At 37.6% G+C, this 25,910-nt stretch overlaps 3 protein-coding genes across 13 annotated transcripts in view; 1 reads left to right on the plus strand and 2 right to left on the minus strand.

Moving 5' to 3' along the window:
* LOC113664645 (galanin receptor type 1) lies at positions 1–18,471 on the minus strand. Of its 10 annotated transcripts, none has more exons than XM_089185329.1 (3): positions 9,127–9,267; positions 7,175–7,227; positions 1–1,513 (listed from the first exon to the last, which is right to left on the minus strand). In XM_089185329.1, the coding sequence occupies exon 3, from the start codon at positions 1,438–1,440 to the stop codon at positions 349–351; it is 1,092 nt and encodes a 363-aa protein (XP_089041455.1). In that variant the 5' UTR covers positions 1,441–1,513; positions 7,175–7,227; positions 9,127–9,267; the 3' UTR covers positions 1–348. The 10 variants fall into 10 exon arrangements, with proteins under 10 accessions (XP_089041455.1, XP_027036076.2, XP_089041451.1 ...); XM_027180275.2 differs by lacking the exon at positions 9,127–9,267 and adding an exon at positions 6,226–6,353; XM_089185325.1 differs by lacking the exons at positions 7,175–7,227; positions 9,127–9,267 and adding an exon at positions 18,334–18,471.
* On the plus strand, positions 13,502–19,850 carry LOC113664633 (cerebellar degeneration-related protein 2). Of its 2 annotated transcripts, none has more exons than XM_027180260.2 (3): positions 13,502–13,759; positions 15,484–15,596; positions 16,363–19,850. In XM_027180260.2, exons 1-3 carry the CDS (start codon positions 13,675–13,677, stop codon positions 17,428–17,430), a joined length of 1,266 nt encoding a protein of 421 aa, XP_027036061.2. In that variant the 5' UTR covers positions 13,502–13,674; the 3' UTR covers positions 17,431–19,850. The 2 variants fall into 2 exon arrangements, with proteins under 2 accessions (XP_027036061.2, XP_089041443.1); XM_089185317.1 differs by lacking the exon at positions 13,502–13,759 and adding an exon at positions 14,807–14,923.
* LOC113664632 (H(+)/Cl(-) exchange transporter 7) overlaps positions 19,654–25,910 on the minus strand; it is a 15,252-nt gene continuing 8,995 nt past the window's right edge. The window contains exons 12-23 of the mRNA XM_027180259.2: positions 25,669–25,807; positions 25,285–25,378; positions 24,529–24,750; positions 23,936–24,063; positions 23,469–23,554; positions 22,915–22,960; positions 22,275–22,364; positions 22,101–22,193; positions 21,583–21,672; positions 21,089–21,172; positions 20,894–20,974; positions 19,654–20,565 (exon numbers count right to left, since the gene is read on the minus strand). Of these exons, the coding sequence (XP_027036060.2) occupies positions 20,446–20,565; positions 20,894–20,974; positions 21,089–21,172; positions 21,583–21,672; positions 22,101–22,193; positions 22,275–22,364; positions 22,915–22,960; positions 23,469–23,554; positions 23,936–24,063; positions 24,529–24,750; positions 25,285–25,378; positions 25,669–25,807 (1,273 nt within the window). The 3' untranslated portion in view covers positions 19,654–20,445. The remainder of the gene's footprint in view (positions 20,566–20,893; positions 20,975–21,088; positions 21,173–21,582; positions 21,673–22,100; positions 22,194–22,274; positions 22,365–22,914; positions 22,961–23,468; positions 23,555–23,935; positions 24,064–24,528; positions 24,751–25,284; positions 25,379–25,668; positions 25,808–25,910) is intronic.

Here is a 25,910-nt window from a genome sequence, read left to right on the forward strand (position 1 = left end):
TTGTACACGCAGGATCATTGACTTTATTTCGTAACAGACTAAAGATTTACATGAATATTGATTGAGATGATGGTAAACAGTTTTTAATTATCTGTATATAATGTTTTGATCTTTTTATTCGGGGAATCTTTTATATAGGGTTAACCTCTAGAATATCCCCTTTCGAGAGATACTTTTACAATTTTTATTTTCCTTCTCTTGAATAAAGTATTGTATTGTATTGTATTGCATCATTCCTGATATGGCCTTATCCGTTTTATTATTGTTATTATTTTTTCGCTAATGTTTTCACTCTGAGATTTCATTAGCTGATAAGTTCATTTGAGTTTAGCTTCAAGACTCTCCATTTCACACATCTGTCTCTCGGTCAGGATTTGGTGGAGGCGCAGTTACTGAAAGAGAATATCGATATGTGATAGATGCATCATGTTTTTTCCTCGGCTCGAGGCATAGACGCTGACATTTAAAGTTCAAAATGTTTTTGAACTGTTGCCGAAACTCCTCGCTCACAAGGGAGTAAATAATCGGATTTGCAGCACTGTTTGTCAGCATCAGAGTAATAAATATGTTATACACGACCCAAATGTATTTCATGTGACCCACGTCAACGAAAACTCTGACAACTTGAAAAAGATGAAAGGGAAACATAGTTATAGCAAAGACAATCACCACCGGCACGAGGATTTTAAGAGCTTTGGTGTTTGCAGTTTCGAATTTCTTCTTCCTTTCTCTCTTGTAAGAGCCAACCATATTGTGCATTTTTTGGTGGAGTATTTTGCTGTCGCGAATTTTGCACGCGATCTGCCGGTACGCCCAGAGAATCAAGAACAGCGGTATAACGTACCAAAAAATCGTTAAAGAAAACACGTAAGCGGCAAAAGTGGTGTGACTTGGCCACTTTGGAGTACAGTCAACTGTACCATTGTTCTCTATGTATTCCATCACCAAGTAAACTGGAAACACGGAACTCATGAAGCTTGCAATCCAAATCGCCAGGATCACCCATTTAGCAATCGTCCTCGACCTGTACGCTGTCATTCCACGAACGATTGCTGTGTGGCGGTCCATTGCTATGGCAACGATGGAGCCAATGGAAGCACTGTAGAAGATATCCGTAAACGGGTACACAAACTTGCATACAAACCTTCCGAGCGGCCAGTTTTCAGGATCCGCGGCTTTCACAAGTGTAAGCGGATAACAAATTGCTAGTACACTGATATCTGCGATAGCCAAGTTGAGGATGTACTTGTGTACAGCGGTTTTACCACCGTGGTTTGCTCCTGTGATGATGACAACCAAAATATTACCCACAACTCCAATCGAGCAGATGATAGCACTTAAGGTAAGGCGAAGAGTCACGGCGTATCTCGGTTCCAGTTCAGGACGTGGGCCGACCGATTGACTTGCGTTAGAGTAGCTGGAGTTACCAGGATAAACCATCCTTACAAGAACAAATTGTCGAAATGTGAAATGTTTACTGGAGGCCAACAAACAAGTACTTGCTCACTTCAGTCTGGAAAAAAGAGACAACTACAGATAAACATGTCAATTATTTTCAACCAAGTGGTTCTAGATAGCACTTAAGTTCGGCGGAAGAAACTTTTGGATCCAAAAATCTGCAATCAGACACAAAATGATAAAACAACTTAATTAGTAACTTTTGGAAAAAACTGCGCTTCAAAATATTTAGAAATTAAAGAGCAAACTGCAATTGCAACGATTGAGGAGTAAAATTTGGAAAGATATCAGTGAAATAAAAGATAAAAATAGAAAAAATTTAATTTGATACAAAGTAATCTGCTCTACGGAAATGAAAAAACCCTGGTTGAAATTCTAGCTTCAATATTATGAAAAAAGCTTTTAAAAGCCGCCAACGTCATTGAAAGACAACTATTCAGTTGACTTCTTTCAGCGTATGTTGTTAGAATAGATCAGAATAAGATAATTATAACTTCATGTCAAACCTCAAACCTTCTATAAAAGTTAAAAAATAAGCTGAGGTTGTATACATTTTGAATTTGGTGGTTTCTCCCCATGTAAAAAATCGCGCTCTAGCTCAGTGAAGATCGTTCGCAAGTTGTCAACGCCTTGGCAGAAGATGGAGTCTCCGAGATAGCGATAGCTTCATTCAACAGTAACTTGAGATGATGAACATTTTAAGAGACTCTAGCGTTTTAAATATTTGTATCGCTACCCTTCTGCCCAAATCCTTACAAGGAAAATTTGTATGTAATAGCAATTATGAGTTCTAACAAATAAGCAAATAACGAAGGATTAGTGCTGATATTTAGACAGAGGTGAGAAGGAACCGAAAGTCGATGACAACGGCTAAATTCCAGTCGAAAATAGCCGCGCAAATCGCACGAAGTGTTCCTGTAGTAACGTTCCTGTTATAAAGCATTGGAACATGTTTAACTCATTGTCACAAGATAAAATTCGACAACAGACCAGTGCGCCTAGGGTTTCAAAGTCCATTTATGTAACTAACAATCATTGGGCCAGTTCTGATAAATATTTCGTTACAGCTTTGTTGTCGATTATGTAAATGTTTTGCCAGTGAGAACCTGGATGAGACAGCTTACGTAGTGGACTGCGTGAGCAGAGAGGCAAAATTCACTGATTTCCAGATAATAAATAAATAAATAAATCTGTTTTTACTGCTTTTATAAATTGGTTTTCAGTTCATTCAGGAAGCATGTATCGAGGTTAAGGACTACATCAATCGTTGTGGTAATCAAGGAGTGTTTTTAAATAACTGAGATTCTATATGAGGTGCAGCAACTGCTTACCACCGTCTGAGAGAAGCAATAAGACCTAATTTTCTTACGGCACGGTCGATTAAGTATGAGTTGACCACAGCGAACACACGTTTTATTCTAAGAGTCTCAGAATACCTTTTTTCCTGGGTTAAATCCAGGTTAAAAAGATGGAATCAACAAATATGAGGTCCAGATCTCCCACATTTCCAAACTAAATCTATTCATGTTTGTATACATGACCGTGAAAATTTTCCGAAACAACCTGTTAATAATGATCTACGTTTAATCTATTCCGATTGTTGCACTTGATAATTGCCTGGAAATAAAAAGTAACGAGACATCAAAACACAGCTCTCTAAGAGCCCTACCTCGCTTGGTAATCTTGTACGATTAATCCAAAACGTAACCGTCCTCAAACAATACAATTCAAATGTCCAAATGGTTAGTAAACGGACTTTACTGTTAAGTGAAGCACGAGTTCCGACTTAATTCCAAGTAGATAAGACTCTTGAATAGTCCTTGAATTTATCACCCAATTGTAAAGGTAACTCTCAGATCAAATTATATCAGCCTTGATGGTATTTTATACATCAATCAACACGAACGGAAACTGCAGTTCACATGACTTGTAAGTCCATTAGCCAAACAGACATTTGTCAGTGGGGTAGAAGGCACGAGACCTTTTTGCAACCATCTGGGCTAAGTTGTTGTTTATTGAGGCAAAGACGACAATAATTTCAGGGGAGAAATACTTCCTGGAAAAGAAATGACTTTAACAACCTAAAAAATAGCAGGGATAGAGAAACATTTCATCCGTGAAACCACCACACAAAACCTCAAGTTGAGTTGTTATCTTTGCAAACGGCCGATCAAATACCATCAACACCAGACAGAATAGTTTTTTGTAAAGGGATATTCCAAGTTTATTAAAAAATTCCATTATGGGTGTGTTTAAACAAATACGATTTGTCCCATCCATCATATTAATATATTTGAGTTTACTTTAAAAATGAAAAGAAGGTCAACGATGCGATTGACGAGAGGAAATTAGCACCACAGTGATGCAATAGGATCATGCTTTTTTTTTTTGTCCCTCTTGCAGTGCTCGAGGGATGCTATCTATGTATTCAGAGTTCAGAGTAAAGCCAGGTTTAGGTAACAAGACTGCGTATCACGCCTATCGTCCCTTCACATGTATTCGTTCGCCGGTTTGGCAACGAAGACACAGGGATGCCACAAAAATTGAATTACTCCGTTTATTTTACTTTCAAATGGCACAGCGTTGTCATGGGACACACCTGTTTGTAAAACCAACAATGACTTTTCTAGGTTTCCTGACGGTCTGCTGCTTAAGTACACGAACTTACATGCAATCGGGAGCCGGCAATAGTCTCCGCTTACAACGGGTGTCAGTGTTCTTTGATTTGAACAAGTCTTATCGTTGTGATGGTAATCTCGTAATATTGACCTCCCACAGTTAACTCAACAGTGCCTATGTATAACTTCCTCAGTCTTACGACACAGGTTTTAAACGAACAACCAAATCTCCCTGAGAACGTTAAACACGTTGTTTTGTGAGGGAGTTTGACACAAACTTACACTGCGACTTAGGTAAACACAAGAGGATATGATTTGCAATTAATCGCACCACTGTTATTTTTTCGAAAATAGAATGCACAGTAGATGGGATGGAGAGCACATTTGAAAAATGCTTCTAGGCCTTATGACCAAGTCTCACTTAGCCGATTCATGGCATGTTATGACTCAATTAAGAGGAAAATCTTGGCTCACTACGAAGTTGAAAGTTTTAGAAGATAATTTCTGGCCCCGCTTAATCCAGTAAAATGGACAAATTGAAAGAATTTACAGTAAATAATTGGCCAAGCAAGTTTTCGGTGTAACACGTCATGTTAAACGTTTCTCCAATAAAAAAATTATTCATTACTTAACAGATCGGCACAGATACACCATCAATGAATTAGGAAAATCATTTAAAACTGTTGTTTTGGGGATGATTAAAACTGGAAATGCTAGTAGATATCTGATACGAATTGGTGTTTGGTGATACAATTTGACGTGGTTTGTAATCTATGACTGCAAATTACTCGAAAAATTTGCATTTTGTCGTTGTATGACTTAATTATTGTAGCAAAACACTGATAAATTAACTGAGTCACCGAGTCGCGTTTCTAAAAATTGCAAAAATTTTATGATACTATAAAAGGTCTTTGGTATTTTGTGCCCGGCTCAAGCTGGAAACCACAGCGAATAAACTTCACAACCTTGTGCACTTGACTGAAACTCAGAAATATTTTATCATTTAATTTTTACATTGAAAAATCTTATTTTCCTTGATGATATGAAAGATTTTTTGCCATTCGACTATTTAGCCTGAGGGAAAAATAATACAGCCTGATTTAAATAATCAGCAAATTTTATCGAGAAATTTCCATGACCCCCGAACACTTTTCCGTGTTGCATTTACAATATTTTGTAATTTTCATTAGTCAGAAATCGCCGTGTCAAACTACTCATTTGAGCCTTTGTTTGAGGAACTTAAAATCGTCATCATGGACGTTTTGGATTTGTTATTAAAACAACAGCAAAAAAAAAAAAAGAAAAATGTGACTATTCTCGTGACATGATTTTTGAAGGCATCTACCGCGACGACACTACATCATTTAAAACGCCACCCTACCTCAAGTTTTTGAACGTTTTCTGCCGCAGCAGTTTTCCTGTAAAAGTTTCCCTTCCTTTCCTTTTTTGTTGGTAGAATTATTATCAGTCATTAAAAATGATTTATATACAATTTAGCGTGTTTACCAAAAGTCTGAAAACACGTTTGAAATTGCGCAAGGGTTGGCCTTCTTCCCAACACAATCCGATCTTTTCATTGTTACACTTTCCGAGTAGGATTTTTGCCAAGTGTCTCGTTCAACTACATGTGAAGGAAACGCATTTTCCTTTTCAATTTCACGATGGTATTAATTACAAATGAGACTGGTGTAATCTAAATAACACCAAAATCTACATAACATAGATATTTTATGAACACCACAAAGAAAGGCTAAAGCTCTTTAGTGTTGCTACCAGGAATTACTTTGTTTATTCATTAAATGACGCTATAGAATTTTTCAGTATCCAAACACTTGCTTATCAGCGTCAAACTTACTTTTAATGAGGCCGCTAGTAATGTTCTAAATTGTATAATTGATAAGATATTTTATCAACGGGAGATCTGTTAGCTCTACATATTTTACAGAAGAACCTTTTTTCGCTGGGACGTATTACTTAGAAAGCTTTTGGTTTGCGGTTTTCGGGATCTTTGTCTTTAACCAGAATTATAAGCAGTCAATTTTTAAAATCGCTAAACTGAAACAATGGCGAAATCTTGAAACACTTCTATGCAAATGTTCACAGAGACTTTCGCAAAGTTTGAAATTCTACTTAGAGCTAAGCACCTCACCTTTTACAAAGAACAGTTCAATCCGAGCCTTTTTGTCACAAGCTTCCGTTTTGCGTTAGAATTGAACTTTTCAGCTCCACGTACAGAGCGCTTTTTGCTTTTATATTTGACAATCATTTCGTCTGTTTCTGTTAAGGTCAAATATATGATGTAATTATACGACACGAACTGGAGTATTTGTCGGTAAATATGCCTATTTCATTTACCTATTGCTGATAAAATTGACATTTTGTCTTACACCCTGCTTCCGTTTGCTTTGCCTGTGTAAATCCAGATTTTCCTCCTTCGTAAACGTTCCGAAATATATTTCATTGCGTGCAAAAACCCTCTGATAAATAATCTTTGGTGTCTGACAGATCAATATAGATAAATCTTAACTGTCGATATCAATCGCAAACTCTTGTAGACGGCACTTCAAAAAGGAAAATGGAGCTTTCTTATTTTAAAATACATGTATGAAGCTGAACAAATTTCTTAATTTCTAGGAACTCTTTTGAATTTTATCACATTGTGCGATCCAGATTTTGAAGACTTAGTTTTTCGACAGATTAGCCACATATGGGACAACCGCAAATTCAGCTCAGCCATCTTCTTCTAGGCCACGAATCAGGAAAATCAAACTGAAATACCGGTATTTGACTTTTTGTAATTACTTTATGGTGTCTGTAAGACATTATTTCTTAGCGAATGGACCACCGGTTCTTAAGGCCTGGCTTTGGCATATATAGTGTTCCTGATCAAAAGCATTTGCAGCTATAAGGTCAAAAATTATGCATGGCTTTAGACTAGCTGTGAATTTCATTTGATGATACCTTCATAATTATTTAGGAAGAGAAAGTTACTTTCTGTTGCATTTACATACATCTTTTTTTTATTTAAAATCTGAGTTTATGACTGTGACAGCCAAATTTGATAAAATATTTCAAGGTGCATAAGAATAATTTCCTACCCTTTCTGTGTCCCTTCTTGTCTTTATTTCTTCGCACGAAAAAAAGAAACAAACTGAGCAAAATAAACAACAACAAAATGTAAAGAGCTAAAACTTTGAATGGAAAATAAAAGGAATTCCTAGTCATTTGAACGCATGCGTATGTCCGAGACAAAGAACCAAGGATCCCACATGTCACTGAATGGGGCCTCCCAGCTCTGGCCCCCCAAAACAAAATGAAAGAAAAAGAGAAAAGCAGTATATGATCAATGATCTATGGTAAAAACACTGAAGTTTCTTTAAAAAGATTCCCTGAGGACGGGTGTGGAAAATATCGCCGAATGGTGCGCCCCGAAGAAACGGAAGTTAAAGCTTAATCAAACTCTGTGACTTTTCGTGGGCAAAAACTGGATGGGAATATCAGAATTGGGCTTCCCAATTCTTGTGTTCTCTGTAATTTTCTCTAATTCGGCAAGTGTGAAAACACAGGGGAGATGAACTCCTTTGTAAAACATTGTAAAATGTTCCGATCAATGAAAGCTTACAATATGATGAATCGAAGAAACTAAAGTTCTAACGAAGTAGAAAGGGCCTTTAGCTATCGATTCAGAACAGATTATTAATTTACAACTTATCAAATACTTACAGTGTTCTGTTTCATAGTCAGCCCCGCAAACGAGAAAAATCTTGACATACAAATATCATTTGCTGATGTTGAGGTAAACGTACAACCCCTGCCTACGAAATTGCCGGACTTTCGTGTTATTTTTCCAATATGAATTATGCACAGGCTAATCTGAGATTAAAATTTCTACCCGTTGATGGGAATAGTCGCGCCATTTCTTGAGCTTTCTTTTGAAATTTTAGGATCTTTTGGCCTTAGTTTCGTAAAAGCGGTTTTTGTACAACAATACTATCGAATTTTGTGCTAATTACCTGCCAGCATCTACACATCAGTAGTTTTATCGGATTAATGGCCAGTAAATGTTTTTTTAAATTCTTTCCATGGATCTTATATCAGCACCTCATTATGAGAAAATTGGGTTTTAAAACCTCGAGGGGAAGATCTACTTTACTGTCTGATTTTTTATTTGAATGCAAAAAAACAAAACAAAACAAAACAAACAAGTTTTTTTCATCTTGTCTTTTTCAAAACATCTTCAATGATAACTACCTTTCCTGGGTTGACATAAGGATACAAAAGACTTGATTTACTGTTTAAATGTGAAAAGTGGAACATCATACAGCGTTGAATAAAAGTTGAGGATGTCTAATTGCAATATTTTAAATAGAGTTTACCACTTAAAGATTTTTATGTGACTTAAACCCCGTTTTATTAATGCAGTCAGGAATATTTTAGGTACATCTGAGGTTACTTGCCTTAAATTTAAATCAAAATTTCTCTCTTATTTAATTAATTTTTTATGTCAATGAAATGGTCTTCTGATGAAAACCGATTGTAACGCATGACTAGTTTCAGTACAAAGGTGAAATTATTTTTTCCACGGAAAATCGTCAGAACCTTGTCGCTTCCTTTGAAAAATTAAAGCAAAATTATATGATACGAACTGATGATTGAAATCACCGAGAAAGGAAATTGCAGATATTCAGTATCTAGAAAACCAAAGTGGAGGAAATGACAACTTTTAATTTGGGTAATTTGCTATAACAAAGCTAATACCGCAATGAAATTCGCACTCTCGCTAACGACAGCTTATATATATCCTAATGTTGGCTCAAAAATCATCGTAATTTTTTTTCGGCCGATTTGCCGTTTAGCTTTGAAAATGACTGCATCATTCCGATGAATTAGAAACTAAAGAATCACTTACATGTTTTTTTTTTCGACACCGCCCGTGTTAGTTGGACACACCAGTACGATCGCATATCCATCATTTAAACACAACATCAAAAAATATTTCCTATCAACACATTAGAGGAAGACTTTTATGGTAAATTTTAAACAAACTTACATGACTTTTCCAAAGTATTTTGAAATGCGTTTCCGAACGTTGTTCTTCAAATCTTATCCTTTTGGAGTACAGAACCCCTTAGAAATGATAATACCCTTGCGATTTGAATTCACCTTCCTTGGTATGATTAATGTTTTGACTGACAGAGCTGAGATGGCAATAAATTTTGTAGTGAATGTTTATTTTTCATTCAGCCAAGCCTATGAGAACTGTCAAATATGGCGTTTTATTGGGCTGGTGTCGTCTGCTTTTCGTCCTGGGAGTAAATTTTGTTTAATATTAGAATCATCGATGGTTTTTTTTTTTACTTTGACGCTCTAGATTTTATAAAACTGCGAAATTGTTTATTGAAGGAAGAGCAAATATTTTTTTAAGGAAGGTATTAGCTATGAGGCTCCTTTTGATTTTTCACCAATCAAAAAGTTCTTAGAAGTGATAAGAGATAAAAATTTTTACTTATTTTCCCATATGTGTCAGTACGAATTACAGATATGAAGTAACCACTAAAAAAACGCGCATATTATCACAATATCACCAGTACACGTCGCAAATGTGACATTTGTTCCCTTGCCCATGATTAATTTCTCTCTCCGATTGCAAAAGACTAGCATTTATGAGTAAATTCGAATTTGATGGACGAGACGAGCTTGAAGAAACATCCAATATATTACGGCTTTCTTTCTTTCTTGGAAAAGAAATTTGCCATCTGCTGTTTAATTCCTACTAGTGTCATTCACTAAAGTGGTTGTTTGCAAGGAGAATGTCGAAAACTAGGGAAAAGACGTTATCATCGTCTATCAAACGCTGACTAATGAAAATTTGTTGTGCAATATGTTTGTAAATTTGTTCCCCGAAACGTGACCACATCGAAAGCGTCATTAAATTTTGCGCAGTCACGATTTGGATTTAGAGGTAGAAATTGCAACTGTTCTGGATGATTGAAAAATATTTTGCCTACTGTATTCTTCAGATAAAAAAAAAAGATGTAACTTACATGTATACATATATAGCCTTTTTCAAAAACGTTGCAATTTCGAAATATATATGAAATATATACACCTTTTCTTTTTCCATCCAAAAGTGACAAGAAAAGAAAAGATATGTATATTTAAAAGATATTTTCAAATTACAATGCTTTTGAAAACGGGTTTATATACATATATATAACGATTGACAATTTCACACGCTATTTTTAGGACCCTTATAATCAATTCGAAAAATTTTGGATTAATGCTGAAGATATAAATGATCCAGGCGCTATCAGAAGTCCGTAATGGGCTCCTGGCGCTATTTAACCTAACTCATCGGTAGAAACAGAATAAAAAGACATTCCAATTTGTAAAAAAACGTGATTACATAGTGAAAAAAATCTTCGCCTAACCTGGGGTTAGTTTAAGTTCACATTCAAAGTGTTGACTAATTTGCGGTTTTGGAAAAAAATTACTAATTGACTAGAGTGTGAGGTGCGAAATGATAACTTTTCACAGATAGCACATCCCTAATACTGCCATCACCAACAGATCGATTCTCATGACTCATGCGGTTTAGAAGGTCACAGAAAATGGAGAAAGCCAAACTCTGTGTACATATTTGCTCTCTCAGTAAACCATACCGTGATAAGCTCGTTAGCTAACACAAACAGAAAACATTTGATGGAGTAAATAGTAGTATGGATGAATGATTTGGAAAAATGATGAATGTAGAATCTTTTTTTTTTTCGTATGGCCTTTCACTCATCCTGCTTTCAGCCAAAAGAGTGAAAATTAATTTGTATCACAATAAACCTGACCATTAGTTAACCTCAGCAGGTGTTATTGGCAATGTTACTTCTTTGACAAGGAAAATTTCAAACGAAAGTTAGAATTTTGGGGAAATATTATTACACATAAACTCTAAGTTGTTTTGTGAGGCATGAAACTGAAATAAACTAAACCGCTTTGAAAAATCACCAATTTACACTTTCTGACTATTTTGGCGAGTTAGACTTAAAAAACCCAGCGGAAATTGGGCCAAGAACAAAATCATTCGTGAATTCGGTGTGGTTGCACCAGTCACCTTTTCTCAGTCTTGAAAGATTTCAAATTTTTGATGAGCCATCGTTTAATTAAAGCTCCCCCTTTTTTTGTTATGACCTTTATTTTCACCGAGCAAGCCCCACACGCTGATAATTTACATATGAAGATACATTCGACAAATTCAACCAGCTTTTGCCAGACTTACCTACGTACCACGCGAAAAAAAATGACGCGCTCACCGCTGATCCAAAGCATTTTCTTTTGCATGGAGAAAAAATAAGGTCCTTTTGCTTGCGCTTTTTAAAAGTCTTTCAGCTCAAATGTGATCTTACGGCTTTGCCTACCATGGGTTTTTTCTGAATCGCACACGGATTTCATACTTGCACGTACATCTAGTTGAAGAAACTTACCATTGGTAAATTATAGACTGTATCTTCAATTCTAACCATTTCCATTTTGACAGGCAAAAGATTAATTCGAAACTGACTACACGTGACGCTTACCTCAATCTTAAATGCGAGGGATAAATTTGTGACAAAATCGTCTAAGCACAGATATAAAAGTATTAATAATTTCACTTTGACGTAACTGAAATTAGCGGCTTTTAAAAAGTATATTTCTCCTTGCACGATACGACTTTTAAATTATAACATTATGTCAATTTAATTCGTATATTTTAATTTACCTTCGATTATGCATCCTGAGGAAATGAACTCTCCTGAAATCGATTATTTGAGTTGTGTTTATCGAGGAATCTCCTAGTCAAGAAATTCAAGCTAACTTTCCATTTAAACTTAAAAATTTGTCAGCTTCGATTTGCAATTAAATCTTTCAAAAGAGGAAAATCTCAAAGCAGATGGTGGACACCAAAAAAAGGCAAATTTTAATCTCACTTCGAAAGTTTCAACAGCCAATTAGATTAGCGAAATGTCATAAAAGCTTCATCATTTATTGAGTTCTGCTAAGCTACCCTTTAGATTTGAATTTTTTTTACAAAAGAATACTGCATGCAAAACATACACAAGTAATGAAAATGGAATAGAAAGCGTTGCATACAATGGACAGTTTACGTTCGTACGAAATCAATCATTTCCGGCGATTCTGAGATCAGTCAGGAAACTCGTCAATGGTACTGTGTGGCTGTTTAAGTAAGCGGAAGTTGAAAAAGTCTTAGAATTTGACAAATGACTGCTGACCGATTTCCGACCTACGTGCAAGGCGTAGCGCAAGTTGTTTTAGTATTACATAACCAGTATTTGGTCATTGTTCCAGAGTATCAGACAAAAGAAGACTAGGACCGAGTTTTGTTTTATTTTCTCGAACATTGAACACAAAATTGGCAAAAAGAAAGAAAAAACAAAAACAAAAAAACAAAAACAAAAAAAAAAAAAAAACGAAAGCGAAGACACCAGTCAGTCAAGACAGCAAAGCTTACTGACTTCGTTGACATTTTAATTAAGATCTGACTGAAGGGCCACCGTGGCTAATACGAAAGAAGTGCAAAGTCACATAAATACAGATTTCCGCTGGCCACAGGAGCCCAAATGGGTTCCTGCTTGCCATCATTTCTGGATAGGGACGAGACACTCCCTTATTTGGCTTCAGCAGTTTGCGTCATTCCCCGTTCCCCTTCCTCCGTTCCTTTGGTCTTCCTGCCTCTTTATTTTCAACTCCACATTCCTCGATCCTTATACTATGATCCATTGTTCTTCGTTTTCCTTTGACTAATATTATATTGACTACTCCCCAATCCCCTCTTCCCCTCTAAACCTACGCGGCTTTGACCCACGGACCCGTCTGTGCTAACTGAAGTAGTGCCTCAGGTACAGGTCTGATATTCGCATCCTCAGCCTCCCGACCCCTCCCCCCACCCTACACCATATTTTCGAATCATTTTCGACACGGGAAGCTTTGCCGAACCTTTATGCCCAACAATTCCCCCCCCCCCCCCCAAATGTTTTTTTTCCTCTCAATCTTTGCCGGTACATGAAATATGAATTTGAAATTTCTTTCCCTATACAAAAGTCACCTTCTGTGGTAAAAATCAACCTTCGGCGATCCATGTCAGAAAAAAAAATTGACCGCGGTTACCGTATAACTAAAATTGTAAGTAAATCAGCGGGTTGTATGCATATTTTATCAAGCAAACATTGTTTTTAAAAATGTATAATCCTGAAGATATCGGAAGATGTGACATACACATCTGCCTCTTGAAAAAGGTCAAAACATGTCAGTTTGTTCCCTATTCGCTGCATTTGATTGGCTGTTTGAATGAGCGATGCCTCCCAATCGCGGTGTATGATGATATGTTTCTCGCAGGTCAGCGTTTGTGATATGCAAATGACGACACTAGACCTTACGTGGCACAGCCGGCCTCGTTCGCATGAGTGGTTGATATTTACATTCACGGCAATCTGTTCTGGTTTGGGTTTGTTTCGCCGACGAGAAGCGCGATTTTTCGGGCGGGATTGCGATATTATTTGGGCGAGAAACCGATATGACAAATTTTTAGACAATATTTGGAATCGCGTCCATGGAGGTGAATTCGTCGCTTTATAATTTGGAATACATCAGCGATAGTATGGAGCAGAAAGATCGCGGATCACATTGCTGTACTGGTGAGTGAGATTATGTCCTTAGTATCGCTGTGTCTTTCTCGCCGTTTAGTGCATTCTGCCGTGAAAAATGTTTCCTTTCACTACCTCATGTATAATTGCAAGTGACCCTAACGAAAAAAAAAAAAAAGTAGCATGTATCCTGTCGAATTTTTTGAGTACAGACATTCCACTATTAAAATGCGATCGCGAGTGTATTGAACAAGTTGATTGATCAAAAGGTTTTTGTCTGATTCTGTGTGAAATTTGATTCGAGATTCATACAAATTCAAGGCATTTTTAACCCAGTGATATTGTTTGATTTCTGTGTTTCTATGCATTTTCAAGGCGATCTTGAATGAGGGTAGTCAGTCAATCATGTCTTTTATTTAAGAATATTTCAACACAAAGTTCGAATATAATTTTATTGTCACCATATCATGTAAAAGCGACTCAAGGATTTGGTGATTTATATTTAAATCAACATCGTCATCGGATAAAACTGTTATGCCGTCGAGAATGTTTCTAAGAAAACAGATTATCTTTGCCGGTGGGTCAGTTAATTTATTTTCCGCGGGTTATTAGGCAAACTTGTAGACTTTTTCAGCAACACCCAAACATTTCGCTTCCGCTGCGCAAGAAAATTGCGTCACTTCCGCTTTGTGGGGAAAGTTGGAAAGCGATACCAAGGCAATAGTGATAAATACGAACGTAAGCGACACTCATTAAAAACTTGTTTCACCAAAGGAAAGGAAAGGAAAAACAATAACATGAACAGCAACAGTATGTGAATAAGCTACGTATAAGATTACTTTTAATCACATAAGTTTTTGTTTCGCAAAACGGTGTAAAAAACTGCGATTTTGGCGAATTGTTAGAGATTCCATATTGATCCGCCAAAAAATCAAGGGAAATTTTATCACTCACAAAGAGTTTATCACTGATTAGGTCGAAAGACTTGTTTCAATATTACATTCATTCGGCAAACAAACTTTCTCTACCATTATTCAGTTATTTACCAGAAGTGAAATCTCATTGGTCAACAACGCTAATGCTCAAACTAAGTTGCATGAACTTTTAGTCTTGGTAACAAGTTAATTGTGAAAGCATCATTTGTTATGGAATCTGAACATCCATCGGTGTTTTGTGAATCTTACCCTTTGTGTGATAATAGATGGCATAAAGCGGGTAGGTTGGAAGCTTTGGTTGTATAAACCCCTTTTGTGCTTGGAGTGCTATGAATGTTCAGTTGTATAGCTCAGAGCAACATCAATATCTATTCTCTTTCCAGCTTTTAGCGCTTTAACAGAAAAATCCTACTTAATTATTCGTTATCGCCTGGTTAAGTCGCCTTCCGATTCCTTTCGCTTCCTATCCAACTCTAGTTTCGACCTACAAAAAGTAAAGTTAGACTTATGGAAGTGTTATGAAAATCGTAGTTGATGCTGGCCTCTCCCGCTTTAAGAAAAAGTTAATCTCTCTTGTTATTAATTAAAGAAAACAGGAACGGAGTTTATTACCGTTGAAGTGTCATTCGTAAAACTGCAAAATGAGATTTAGATTTACTGTTTTATGATTTATCATTGATCTTAACGATCACTGACTTCTTCAGAACTAATGCGCGCTAAATAATCGTTCATCTCGTAATCGTTGCTCAAGCGTGACAAAATGAAGCTATCTTTGTACCCTACATTGCAACCAATATCACTGAAAGAACGTTTTATTTTTTTACCTTGGCCATATTATAGATCTCGAGCTGGCGGCTGAGATCGGCAAAAATCTTCTGGAACGAAACAAAGAACTGGAAGTAATGTTGAAGTCGTCACATCACTATCTCGAGGAGCAGTCCATTAAAAATGAGGTAAAGAAACTGAAATATTCCATATGCTTTTAGCGATGAAATTTGCTTGTTTTTCATTCTTGATCACGTTCTTCTATCTCTCAGATTATATTCTTACTGGCTCAATATACAGTAATCGCATAGATTGAACGCGTGTCTAATCTAAGAGGAGGGAAGCAGAGAGAGAAAAGAAAAGAAGTAACTGACTAGAGAAAGACAGTTTAGCCACCCAAAATTCGAACGGATTTATTCGCTTTGAATTAAGTTGATAAAATTTCCGAAAAAAATTAAACGCCATTTTGATTTTTACCTCCGCGTAAGACTGGGGAGGAAAGAAATCTATGCTAAGCGGGGGAGCGACGGTCAAAATTAAGGAGAGGGGAGGAAATGGGTCACTCCCCCTCATCCCACCGTACACGGCAACTCTGAATCAAACATGCCTGGTCGAATAAACGACTGCGAACTTGTAACTTCAACTCACCCCGTTTGAAGTACACCTAAGCGGAATATTAGTACTCTTGGTTGGCGCTTCATACTAGGGAAGCTAGAGCAAGTGCAGGCGACTTAGCGACTCTGTCCCGTACCTCCCCTAGGGAAGTCACCCCCCTTCCCCCCAAGCATTGCGTGACACTCTAAAGACTATCCCGTATGTATACGCTACTTAGGAGAGGAGACAGATTTTTCTACAATTACTTAATTTGTGTAAATGGTTAAAGGTGGTAATTAATATTTTCTTATAATAATCAATGCGCGCTCGTAATATATGTAACTGTTTTGAAATCTTCAGTTTCTTTCCAAACAACTGGAAACATTGCGTGAATTGCATGATGGTCAAGTGAAGGCTTGTGAACAAATGGAATCCACTGCTTTGGAACTACAGAATACTAACAAGGAATTACAAAGTGAGACTGCGGTTATGAGAAAACGCTACCAGACGCTTGTGCAAACCGTGGACTCCTTGGAAAATAAGTGCGATGAGTACAGGGTGCAGTTAGAAGAACTCCAAATAGAACGGATGAGACTTCAGAGGGAGATGGCCAACAGTCTGTCTCTCAAACTTACTCAGAAGGAGAATGGGTACGAGTTAGGCAGCGACAACGAGTCTGATCACACCGAAAAAGACGAGGCAGTTTTAGGTTTTAAGAAAGATATTGAAATTCTCAACGATAGGATTATGAAGTTAAAAAGACAACATTCTGTTGAGAAGCGTCGAAGGGAAGAACTCGAGGTTGAACTTTCGGATTTGATTCACGAAAACCAGACACTTGATAGGGAGCTTTGTCATTTTGCGCAACAAGCAAAATTGTGGCAAGAGCTTGAGAATGAGACCTCTTGTCTGGCTTTGTCAGTCGATAGTGACTCGGCACATACTCGGCAAATATCGGAAAGCGTCGAAAATATCAGCTTGGTTGACGATGACTCGTTTGTTCTTATAGATGAAGAACTGAATCGCCAAAGCAGCGCTATGTCGGATCAAAGCGAGGTTGAAGTTTTAAGTCCGTCGCATGAGGCGAAGTCTCCTCTCAAAGAGAACAGCACATCGTTTTTGTCAGAGCTTGGAAGCCAATATCACGAGCTTGTTAGGAAATACGACTCTCTGGTTGAGAGATGCAAAAGCGAAGGAATCGTTCAAGATATAGCTCCGATTCCGACAGTACAGCGTGCGATTCAAACTTCGCCACTGGACGAGGAACCCGACGTTCGATTTGAAGAAATAGGTTCACAAAATATTTCACGGCAAAACAGCTTATCAGGGAACGGAAGGGAATACAAGCAACTCTTCGCACAAATCTACTCCAAAATAGAGGAATCCAAAACTTTTAAACCGGCAGACAGAAGCGAAACTAAGGAGTGATGTGAAATGTCGAAAACTGCTCTGGAGCTTGGCTTTCCCACAATTTAAAAGACGATGCAAATAAGGAGTGGAAAGGGTATCTTTGCGTGGTGAGATTTCATTTACACGATTTCATTTACTCGTGCCGAAAATCACTTAGCTCGGAAAAACATCTTACCATGCATGATCTATTTTACAGGAAAAAGGATGTATGCTTCCGGATAAAGCTTTAAGCTGCAGCTACCTAAACTCCTTAAATTTCGTTGTAGCGAACGTTTAGAATTTAATTCAACTGTATATACCATAAGTTAAATTGATATATCAGACCACGAAGTTTCTAATTTAGGGACAATAAGCTGATTAATTTTTTTTCTTGTTTGCCATTGTCTCGAAGATCGCAAGTTAATGGCTTATAGTGGGCAGGGAACGCTGTCAAGGTGGCCCCACCCTCCCCTCCCTGGGAGAGCTAACATTTCAACGCGTTCGTTTAGAAATTTAATTTCTTGTCTTGATACCCATAGCGCACTCTTCAGTGGCCTTCTAAAGACTCAGATTTTTGAGTGACTTCATATCGGCAAGTAGGAAACCGTGGCAATCGTAAGGAACTTTCTTGATAAAATTTTATCATGCTCTGTAAGATTTCGAATTCTGGCAAATACATTTAGACACAGTGATTTGGTCTTGTGTTCTGGACGGAAGCGAAGCGTTTGCCTAGCAAGTCAATTTGAACCCAAAATTAATACAGATACCAAACAGTATCTGATTTCTTGGTGTAAACAATGTTTTTGCAATTCTGAACAAGTAAGATATATAAACTAACGTAACATGAATGTTCTGCTAAATTTGCCGAGCAGGAGTGATTATTTTAGTACAATTACCGCCCAGTTTCGTTACTTCAAATAAACTTGAAAGAGAAATTGATACCTGTAGACTTTCCGGCAAAGTTTGAAGCGACTTGTCAGCTCCAGAAGGTCAGGCCAAGATTTCAAAACCAACATAAGAAGTATCGCAGAACAAACTTGAGTTTTCGTGACGAATGATCAAACAACATAATGAATTTGAAATCCTAGTTTTACATGCAGACATCATTGTTGGTTTTATGGCCATTGTGTTGTTTTGTTGGCATAGTTAATTATTTTCTCATTAAATTGAATTCTTTTGTTTAAAAAATCGTTTTGTGAGCGCACTATTCATAACGTCAAAGATCTCTTGAAATCGCTGACCTTAACAATGGAGATTGCGATAAAAATAACAAACAAGGAAATCACAGCTAGTACAAACCAATTAATATAAATGATAGGATTCTTGTCTAAAAAATATTAATTTGCATATTCAAATATAATTCAAGTGTAATAGGAAATATATTAAGGAGCATAATCAGACGGTGAACTGATTGGATCACATTTCCAACGCTTAAAGCAACTTATTTCATTCTTCTTAGCCGAGACCAGGAAACTTATCTTCTTCCCATTACGGCGGTGATTCGTAATCAAGCGCCACATGTGATCAGATTAGGCCAATCACAGTTGAGGAAAATTTAGCCTGGTTTAAGGACTTCAACAAAAAGTCCTAAGTTGATTCAGAGTACTAAAAAGTGTCTTAGTGAAAAATAAAATTTTCCTTCAAAGCAAAACAAAAAAACTTTTTCGACGACTCGATTTAATGGTTTCCTTTTTCTCTTCTCTCTATTAAAGCAAGAGTGTAAAGAATATCTAGTATTTAACAGAATTAACGTGTGCTCAAGATCTCTTAAGAGGACAATTTCTCAGTGTAAGCGTCGATCGCGTCACTGAGTTTAGTACAAAAACTCGTTGATTATCCTACAGTCACCCGAGAACATAAAAATACCTCCTCTTGTGTGATCGGGGGTGGAGGGTGTGTGATAAACCCCCTCAACTTAAAAAAAAAAAAAACGGTCACGAATAATAGCAGCCGTCTGCTTACAAGTTACCGCGCTTTTCAGGAGTCGAGTCTTTTCCTTAGGAAGCTAGAATATTGAAAATTGTAAGAAAGCCAGAACGACATTAACAAATGTCAACCTTTAAAGGAATAACTAAGAATTTTTTCCAAAATATTTGCTGTTTTAATAATTTCCAGTCACTACCAGTGACGAGCTATTGAATGAAAAAGTAAATTAAGAACTTGTCCGTACAAATTAGTTTGCATGCCTATCGACCAATCACAGCAAAGATATAATGTGGTTATGCACGTGATGATTATGACAAGATAATTTTGCTCCCAATCTAAAACCGTATTTCTAACTTTATTTAACCGTTTGGTCTCTTAAAGTGGTTACCATAACAGAGTGTTATTCTATATTTTTGTTCTAATATATATGTATATATTTATAAATTTTATTTATGTTTTGTTTCCAAATAAAAAAATAAATATATCAAATGTGACTTTCAAATCTGCCTGTCAATAAATTTTCTTACACGAAATATCTCAGAGCCTAGTTGAAATTTCTGTTTATAACTTTATATACCTCATTTATTCTTTTCGTCAAAAAAAGTATCGAAAAAACGGGTCGTGTCTGATATTAGTAAAAAAAAAGACGTGAAAGGCCTTGGGTGACGTAACAACTCAACATAGTAGACGAGGGACGGGTGGGAGAGGCGACGAAAACCTATCCCTTCCCCAGACTTCTCCCTGCACTCCGTCTCTTAAAAAAAATTGGTGAAAATACTCCCTCTGAGTATTTTCTAACTTTCGCGATTCAATACGGCGCCCTGGATCAACCTCTCATTTATTTTGACAATTTAATCGCAATTATATTAAATAGACCCTTAAGAATTCTATTACTAAATAAATCACGCTCATTGACGATAGTCAACACCTCACTACATAGCCCGGCAGAGTTTTCAAATTTCTCGATTCATGGAAACAACTTTCTACAGCTTCGTTTTCGCTCACCGAGAACGGCGTCTTGGTAGATTGGACAATTAGCCAAGCCACCATAAGAAGCTTTTTTAGACTTATTCCAATTTTAAGTACCCAAGGTCAGTTTGAGATCTATTGCGTTCTTAAGTGAATGGATTAAAAAGAATCGTGTATGGAGTTTTCTTCTAAAATGTGAACTTCCTCTAGGCCAATCTGACCACGATGACTCCACATTCGAAAACGAGCGATGTCTTTTCTCGTTACTATACCAACAACCTGTAACAGAGAGCGTGAAGTCAGTCAAGATATCGTGAATAAGATTCGACAATTAAGTGTTGAGAATTAAGCGATTTTTGGTCATCTGGTGATTCTTTTGTTTACTGTCGCGCAACGAGATGCTTTCACATCTAACCGCATACGCTTTCAACTATCAGGACTACCCAGCTCAGTTCGAAATGTGCCAGAGGAATCACGCCGATAATTTGTTAAATCACAACACAAAGAACTTAGAGGAACTCGCTCTAACATGTAAATGCACCAAGGCCGCGTGAGTAGAAACAATTTCACGACCCCGACATTTAGCTAGTTTCCAGACCCTACTCACCTCATTGTTTTCATTTACCACAACAATATGCCTGAGTCCCAGAGCTCTAAATAACTTGAAAACACGCGAAAGGGATACATTCTGAAATAAAAGAGTAAGGGCGTTATGAGACCTGAACATAGTTTACATTTCATATCGGCTTTACACAGCAAATGTTCTGAAAACTACGACGGTATTTAGGAAAATAGAGCTCACTTCATGCACTGTGTAGGGGCTTGGGTTCATAAACGGTCTAAGATCCATGTAGCAGTCTCTCTCTTTCTTTGATATACTGACATTCTGCAAAAAAAAAGCAACTACGCATCAATTGAACAATCACGAGGAGAAATGAAATTATATCATATTTTTGAGAAATCTTTATCAGTGATCCCTCAAACCGCAATGCCTAAGACGCCAATACACGAAATGATAAAAAAAAAACCCATAACAAAACAAAACAAAAACAAACAAAAATATAAATCCAAAAAGAGATCCTCTATTTTATGTGAACAGCTTTGTTAAATTCAAGTCGCTAGCACGATGAGCCACAGAAGCATCATGGGAACAAAAAATTAATTTCCAACACTTATGTTTGGTTTAGACGCAAAATTCTATATAAGCTTGCCAATGGTTCGAGTTAAGTAGGTACGTCTGAAGAACCTTTAAGCAAGAGAGATAAACTCAACATCTTCACTCGAACCCATACTCACTCGGATGGGAGGAAATCGCGGATAAGCGTCTCTGAAATCCTGCAACATCAAATTATGTTTTTTCCCTTGGCGACTATTCTCAGAGAATATCTAAAAGGAAGAAATTAAATAGAATGAGAAAAAGCAACGGATTTAAAACTTCAACCTCGCTTTGATCCGACACAACACTGCTTTGGCGATTCAGTTCTTCATTTACAAGAACAAACGAGTCATCGTTAACCAAGCTGATATTTTCGACGCTTTCCGATATTTGCTGAGTACGTGCCGAGTCATTATCGACTGACAAAGCCAGACAAGAGGTCTCATTCTCGAGCTCTTGCCACAATTTTGCTTGTTGCGCAAAATGACAAAGCTCCCGATCAAGTGTCAGGTTGTCGTGAATCAAATCCGAAAGTTCAACCTCGAGCTCTTCCCTTCGACGCTTCTCAACAGAATGATCTTCCTTTGGAACACTTTATTAATTTCTGGGATCTCTGATTTTGTATCCTTCTAGACATTTATGTGCTTCATTTTCTTACCTTTTGTTTAAGAAGAATAATAAGCTGGGATCTTAGTATTAAGCCGCGGAAAGTCCCGAACGGGGCCGTGTCTCTGTCTGCATTACTGGATTCCTGAAACGAAAGAACAAAGCGATGGAAAAGTGTCTTTTACCTGAATTAAACAAAGTATAAAAACAGCTCAAATAAGCATACCTCTCCTTCTCTTAATTCAAGGAAATCAACTACAGGAAACCCATTGTGGTGAGAGCTTGTGTCTTTCAATACGTCAACTATTCGTCCAACCTGACAAGATGAAAACTGGTTAAGTTAAACGCCTCAAAATTACCTCAGACAACCTCAGAGAGAGAGAGAGAGTTAAGGTAGACATCCTTTAATAACCGAAAGCTTTCCACTTCATCGTCGGGAATCAGTCACTCTTTTAGTAAAAGGCAGAAGCTAATACAAGGCTTATACAGGGCCTATGATAAAACTTCCTTGAGATTTACAAGAAATTCGTGGAGGTTACCTAAAAAAACCGTGAGCGCATTATTTTTCTCGCAAAGGTTAGGTCGTTCCATAACTGAACCGCTTACTGTGACGAAACACTTTCCAAATGTAATAAAAACAAGAGGCAGTTCGGAAATGGGCTTGACAGAGGGGAGAAAAATTTCTCAGGCCAAGTTCCAAGATTAATTAAGACGAACTTTCAAAAATGAGCACAAACTAAATCCATGTTGGAGTAACCCACAGACTGGGAAATGTTAGGGAAGAAGGTGGATAATTGAACATGTTTCGCTCGTAGGATGTAAATCCAAGCTAAAGCGGTGAGCTGTGGAGAAATAATCGAACTTACCTTCTCTACTGATTTGAAGCAAACTACTTTTTGACTCATAATATCACTGAGGAGAAAATCAAACGAACATGACTTAAATAAGCCAAAATAAAAAACTTAGCTCCAAACGTATTAGCGTGTTCCGTGAAAAGTTGAGCGATCGAGCTGTCAGAACGATTTTTTTAATATCATTTCCAGCCCCGACCATTGGCGTGTGGTCGTTATTTTTGAAAAGTCACAACTTTTGGGATTGCTAAATAGCTCAATATCCTATCAGTATTTTGGAAGGTTTAGCTCTCTTGGGCTCGTAACAGACTCTAACAAGAGTATTAACCAATGAGAGAGCGGAATGCTTGTACCACAAGACGCTATTGAATGTCTCAACTTATTAGATTGCGTGACGTCATCGTACTTCATGATCCGCTCCCCTTAAAAGTCAACTCGATTTTCAATACAGAAATCTGATTGGTCGAGAACCCCACGTGGTACAAGCATCCTTCTAACGCAATAACTACTACACCCGCAGAAGTCTTCAATTACAGGCGTCACTAGAAGGTTCCTCAGTTCAAGCTTACCTGACATTCAATCCGACGGCCATCGATGGCGCTTCCCAGCCAAGCAAAGGGACACCTTGCAACTTGATATGGATGTCATATAAACCCTGAACAAGAGAGGGCGCGAACTTTAAGCTTCACACAGATGTCAATGCATCACGGTTAAGTTTTTCAACTACTTTGTTTATTATCGCTGGATCGGATAAGCTGCCAATCCATCAGATCGCCATTACCAAACAAAGAGTTACAAAGTTACAGCGATCAGGTAAGGGGCTCGAACCCAGGCCTATGAGAATCGTTTTTTGGGGGGAACTTATCTTCGCATCTGCGTCTTTCACCGTGGGGGGGGGGGGGGGGGGAGGAGGAGAAAGAGATGTTAAGGGGGAGAGAGGGGGTTACATGGGGTCAACACATGAACAGCTTCCCCAATAAAAGTCGTCAGTTCCGCAAAACTTCGGGGCCTGAAGACTTACAGCTGGTCAACTCACCTCGTTGAAGAAATCACCAACCCATTTAGCGATCATAAGAACGATCATGATGGGAATACCAAAACTTATGTTTCCAGTTGCCTCCATTAAAATAACTGTCAGACTGATCGTCATTCTGACAACACCGCCTAAATGAGAAACAGGACAGTTATTACCGGTTACTTTTGAGAGGAAAGGTCGGGGGCACATGGGCGGCAAGACATTCCCCCATTGACCACAACAGGATTGCAAGAATTTATTACTTTAATTGTATCCAAACTCTCACGTTGTTCAACCATCTTGCACATATCAATCAATCGGTGAGTCAATCCATTAGTCAGTGAGTCAATCGGTCAATCCTCCCTTTATAAGCTGACCTTAATTATAGAGAAAGATGTTTTTCGTCTTGTCACGAGCGTGAGGAATCGAACCTCAGACCTTCAGATTCTGAGCTCCCATGCTCTACCACTGAGCCACAGAGACTCTGTGGTGAGCAAGGCTCATTACGAAGCTCATATATAACACGCGTCCTGCATACTGCTAAGATCAGCAATTTCGAAAGCATCATGTTTTGTAAATTGTAAGAGAAAGGTGTTTTTCACTTATGCTATTACCAAGAGTAGCAGCAGCTCCTATAAGTGCGTAACTTCCCGTATGACCCCAGTTCCCATTTGGAAACAACTTCCTCAACGCCACTCCCCAGAGACGTCCCCAGGCTGCCCCGGTAAGAATACAAGGCACGAAAAGGCCACTGGGAACGAACAAACCATAAGTCCAAGTGGCAAGTAAGAAGTAGATTGGAGCAAAACCAGCTAGCGTCGCCATATCATATGAAACTGAAAAGAAAAATGTCATAAAGTTACCTTGTGGGTGATAAATTAATTGGGAACAAGTTGCCGCTCTATGTCCAACTTGAGAGAATTTAACACCCCTCCAAGCAATTGCCTGACAGGGAGGAAAGATTTCCTCACGATAATTTATTTGATGAAACGAATAATTTTATAGAGCTATAACTGCCAGTTTAAGTGCGGGTACTTGCCTTTGGTGAATATAAATAAAATTACATCATACAAAATGATAATACTAACTTTGCCGGCCATAATACTTCATATTGTTTCTTTTCTTGAAACTCAATACATACCTTTACTTTTAACGAAATTGTATGTCTGTATTCCTTCGTTTAGCATCATTTTTGAAAACAGGGTGCACTGAAAGTAATACTTAAAACCTAGTCTGAGTTTCTACACGTTTGCCACCAAAGCTTGGCTCACCAATCTACCTAAATCCAATCAACTTCTTACAATCTGTCAATTCCTGAACTATCCCAGCCTGTAGATTATGATTAAAACATTCTCAAAACCTTTTCTTACACTCTTCCAAGTGGAAAAGATTTCTGATGGACTCCTCAGGTGTGTTGAATACTAAGGTCCCCATAGAACTGTATTGACCATCTTGGCAGAAAAACTAATTGAAACAGATCATAAGTGAAAGATCATCAAGATTTACCTTCACTCGTGTTGTCTTGTATTTGGCATATTTATTATCTGTGTTTGCTCAATGAACAAGAGCACAAATCAAAGTGTAGTAAAACACATGAGATTAAACCTTAAATTGAAGAGAATGAAGGAAACGATTGTAATCTGGAAAAGATTATGATCATTAAACAAAATCTCTTCATCGTTAGAAACGGAAATGTATAGAGAGCAGTTTTGAGAATATGCATACTGATGTTAGGGTAAGAAGGCGATATGCACCTGTAATGGTCTGGTGATGTTTGCTGCTCCTATTGGTTTGCAGTCATCATAGAAGTAGATCAACGCAAAAGCAAAAGTTGCACTCATCACAGAAACTATCATTGCTTCAACTACACGAAGCCAGTTCTTTCTCACATACCTGGAAATAAAATTGAGGGCAATATTACAAGTATTATACTTCTCTCATTAAATGGCTCTCTTTACTTGAAGTCTGAAATCAAAGCTAAAGGCAAGAGTGGCCA

Source organism: Pocillopora damicornis, chromosome 10, assembly GCF_964200805.1.
Source record: "Pocillopora damicornis chromosome 10, jaPocDami1.2, whole genome shotgun sequence".
Classification (NCBI taxonomy): Eukaryota; Metazoa; Cnidaria; class Anthozoa; order Scleractinia; family Pocilloporidae; genus Pocillopora; species Pocillopora damicornis.